The sequence below is a fragment of the Austrofundulus limnaeus genome, unplaced genomic scaffold, assembly GCF_001266775.1.
Source record: "Austrofundulus limnaeus strain Quisiro unplaced genomic scaffold, Austrofundulus_limnaeus-1.0 Scaffold691, whole genome shotgun sequence".
Taxonomy (NCBI): domain Eukaryota; kingdom Metazoa; phylum Chordata; class Actinopteri; order Cyprinodontiformes; family Rivulidae; genus Austrofundulus; species Austrofundulus limnaeus.
Window position 1 is genome coordinate 234579 of NW_013953093.1, and position 4600 is coordinate 239178.

Below are 4600 nucleotides of genomic sequence, written 5' to 3' on the forward strand. Positions count from 1 at the left end.
ACACACACACACACACACACACACACACACACACACACACACACACACACACACACACACACCTACCTTTGTACTCACTGCTGTGTTAGCTTCCTCCTAGCTATGAGGTGGTCTTTCCTCTCTCGTTTTGGCAGTAAAAGGGGATAATTGTACATTTCCCTTTTGTAACCTCCGTCTTCTCATTTCTGATGCTGACTCTTGAACATCCTCAGGTTAGAAATGCCGATTACAAACGCAAGCGTGAGATATTATAGCTAAGTTTTCCRTGTATTYCTATGATCCACTGCTGTCACRTTTCCTCCTCATCAAGAGGAAAATGGAGAAAAACTAACTACTCTATCATACCTGCTGCTTAGTGGACACAACGGCACACAACAGAACTTACGTTTTATACCAGTAGKTCACAGATGCTTTAACTTTTGTGACTTTTTCACCGACTAGTACTAGCAGCTAACACTAAAAACAAAGGCAGTAAGCAGGGACTGGAAGGGAGGTGAGGGGCTGGAATTTTAATGGAAATACGTCATCAATGGCCATGGTATATAGGCTATTGTGGAAGTCTCTATTAGACTTGATTTTCATCATTTTTTTGTGCGTGYCAAATCATAGGAAACAACACCACCACCACCATTAGTAAGAGGAGCTACATTTTACAGCCTGTCCTCAAGCTGCTGTCCTGAAAATCAACAACTGGCAGATTTTTCTTTGGGAAGCAGAAAAAAGCAAAAAGGTAGAGAATATGCATAAGGATGCCAAGGTACTTTGTAGGTTTGTAGCTTTCACAATTGAGTGAGTCAAGCTGACCAGTCTTGCAGTCATTTCAATTAAAGATTAAGCCAACGCAGCAACAGCTGAGCAAACTTCAACACTGTTTGGCTTCATAATACCTTGTCAGTAATTATGATTATTTACTCAAAGTTTGTTAGGAAGTKTTGCCTTCTGCCAGATGTTAAGCAAGAAGAACCCGTCACTTTGCAGCCTTGACTCTGAACCAAATAAATAACAATACCCCTCATTTGGCTCTGCAACTACCTTTGGTGTTTGKTAAAATGCACAACAATGGCGCTAATCCTGTCTGTTTTCTTTGTGCAGAACAAGTTGGAATAAAAGTGCAACTTGTCTGTGACAAGTGGTGTGACTTATTTTGTTTGTTTTATAAAGAGCAAACCTTTGTGTGGTGAAGGAGTTGGGCGACCATGCAGCTCAGGGTCGGACTTATGGTAATCTCGGTAACACTTACTATCTCCTGGGTGACTTCGAAAGTGCAGTGGCCGCACACGAAAAGGTATGTTTTAAAAGGATTTATTCGGGTAAAGAAGATGATCTGTATCACTTTTTATTCTGGGCAAATGGTTAAGAATTAGTTTTCATTTTCAGATTATTTTCACTGAATTTATTTTCTGCTGAGAATGTTCTGTTAAGAGTGATTAACCAGCAGTAATTAGTGTCCTGCTGTTTTCCCTGTTGTGCAGCGTCTTCTTGTTGCTAAAGAGTTTGGGGATAAGTCTGCGGAGCGGCGGGCCCACTGCAATCTTGGCAATGCACACATATTCCTCGGCCAGTTTGAGGTAGCGGCCGGTCACTACAAGTGAGTAAATATGAAGCTCTGTGTCATTTTCACCTCATGACTGGCTGGTTCTAGGTGGACACAGAACCACTGTGGTCTGGCTGCAGCAACACGAGTGAAAGCTTCTGAACATACAGTCACTCACAGAACATAAAGCACGTTAAATCTAAATAGTTTAAACTGGAAAATGGGTTCATTGCGCAAACAGGAGAGGAGTTTTTTTTGGCAGTACTAAAAGTGGTTCTTTTTAACCCTTGTAAGAAGTATACAGTCCATACAAATGGCTAAGATAAAGTGAAGCACTGTAACAGTAATAACTGATGCTACATAGCTACACAGGTTGGACAATGAAACTGAAACACCTGTCATTTTAGRGTGGGAGGTTTCATGGCTAAACTGGACCAGCCTGGTGGCCAGTCTTCATTAATTGCACATTGCACCAGTAAGAGCAGAATGTGAAGGTTCAATTAGCAGAGTAAGAACACAGTTTTGCTCAAAGTATTGCAATGTACACAACATTATGGGTGACATACCAGAGTTCAAAAGAGGACAAATTGCTGGTACACATCTTGCTGGAGCATCTGTGACCAAGACAGCAAGTCTTTGTGATGTATCAAGAGCCACAGTATCCAGGGTAATGTCAGCATACCACCAAGGAGGACCAACCACATCCAACAGGATTAACTGTGGACGCAAGAAGAAGCTGTCTGAAAGGGAATGTTCGGGTGCTAACCCGGATTGTATCCAAAAACATAAAACCACAGCTGGCCAAATCACGYCAGAATTAAATGTGCACCTCAGCTCTCCTGTTTCCCCCAGAACTGTCCGTCGGGAGCTCCACAGGGTCAATATACGCGGCCGGGCTGCTATAGCCAAACCTTTGGTCACTAGTGGCAATGCCAAACGTTGGTTTCAATGGTGCAAGGAGCGCAAATCTTGGGCTGTGGACAATGTGAAACAAGTATTGTTCTCTGATGAGTCCACCTTTACTGTTTTCCCCACATCCAGGAGAGTTACGGTGTGGAGAAGCCCCAAAGAAGCGTAGCACCCAGACTGTGGCATGCCCAAAGTGAAGCATGGGGGTGGATCAGTGATGGTTTGGGCTGCTATATCATGGCATTCCCTTGGCCCAATACTTGTGCTAGATGGGCACATCACTGCCAAGGACCACCGAACCATTTCTGGAGAACCATGTGCATCGAATGGTTCAAACATTGTATCCTGAAGGCGGTGCCATGTATCAGGATGACAGTGCACTAATACACACAGCAAGACTGGTGAAAGATTGGTTTGATGAACATGAAAGTGAAGTTGAACATCTCCCATGGCCTGCACAMTCACCAGATCTCAATATTATTGAGCCACTTTGGATTGTTTTGGAGGAGCGAGTCAGGAAACATTTTCCTCCARCAGCATCATGTAGTGACCTGGCCACTATCCTGCAAGAAGAATGGCTTAAAATCCCTCTGACCACTGGGCAGGACTTGTATATGTCATTCCCAAGACGAATCAACACTGTACTGGCCACAAAAGGAGGCCCTACACCATACCAATAATTTATTGTGGTCTAAAACCAGGTGTTACAGTTTCATTGTCCAACCCTGTACTTGCTAATTAATATTCTTTAAAATGGTCTTGAAAATGTTCTAACTTGTGTGTCTAACCACGGTTATATTTGTACTGTTGTATGCTTTTAGACAGTATTTGTGCAGATAAAGTTTGCAGTTATTTCCTTGTAGGGGGGGCGGAATCWTTTACAGTTTAAATCCGAAAGGACTTCAGTTCTGGTGGTGGTTTGACTGGTTCTTAGCAGCCTTGTAGAAATTACTTGGAAATTTGGTGCATCACCTTACATGACTAACACTGTCTTAATTTTTTAAATACCATCACCATGTTTTAACACAGCAGTATACCAAAATACAGTCATCCTGCCTAAGCCTGATACCAACATTTTCCTGAAAGTGACATGTAGACTCTTTCATCAGTTTGACCTTCCCCCCCTCCCTGTTCTCTCTCTTCCTCTCAGGAAGACACTGCAGCTGGCCCGGCTTTTGAAGGATAAAGCAGTGGAGGCTCAGGCTTGTTACAGTCTGGGCAACACCTACACACTCCTGCAGGACTACGAAAGAGCCATAGATTATCACCTCAAGCATATGGTCATTGCTCAGGACCTCAATGATCGGTAAACTATAAAGGGCATTTGTTGCCAGCTTTCACTGCAGCTTTGTCTGATGTGTAAAGCGTGCGCACACTGAATGTGGGTGGTCTCTGAACAATTAACTTAAAATGGGTACAATTATGTGGTGTTACTATCACCCATTAAGCAGTTAAAAAGAAGCGATGAAAGAATTTATTTTGCACACAGTGAATTTCCCTCATTATCAACGAGTAATAATAGTTTCATTTGAAATTATAAGACGTGTGTGTTTACACTTTTTAAAGCATTTTTTTTACTCTGCAAACCTTAAAGTGCATGTGACATGCATATCCTTCAATATAGAGTCAAAGAAAACATCTTTACATTTAGGAAACTTGGCATAATACTCATGGTTTTACCCATTTTGTCACATAACTGGCATATTTCCTTTTGAATTTAGCTCAACTGAAGTGAAACAGGAAGTGACATCAAAGAGGACCTCTTTAAGAAAAATACTTCCTGGTATTTAGTCATTGAAACAATATCTGAACTGTTCTTCATCTCTCTGACAGAGACTTAAAATAATCTAAAGAAACATRAGATTCTTCTCTGTTTGTGTTGTCGGCCGTTGGAGCAATGCTCTGTTCACACGCAGACATTCCTCTTTGACATCACTTCCTGTTACTTCACATGCAAATAACTCATCAGCTGTTCATCTCAGTGTTGTGAACTTTATTTTTCGGCAATATGTTACGTTATTTTTCCAAAAGTGCATTCTTATTTATTACAAAAAAATTGATGTCACCGCCACTTCAATACCTTAATTTATGACATGGAAATTGTCGTGGCAAGAATGGTCAGAACCACGGCGAAAAGGGTGTTTAAAAGACAAAGTC

At 41.7% G+C, this 4600-nt stretch overlaps 1 protein-coding gene across 1 annotated transcript in view; it reads left to right on the plus strand.

Annotated features, from left to right (window-relative positions):
* The window catches only part of LOC106531915 (G-protein-signaling modulator 2), a gene marked incomplete at its 3' end in the record, with an annotated part of 23120 nt that extends 21532 nt beyond the window's left edge, over positions 1-1588 (plus strand). The window contains 2 exon segments of the mRNA XM_014027862.1: positions 1162-1285; positions 1473-1588. Coding sequence (XP_013883316.1) covers positions 1162-1285; positions 1473-1588 — 240 coding nt within the window.
* Positions 1589-4600: the final 3012 nt, after the last annotated feature.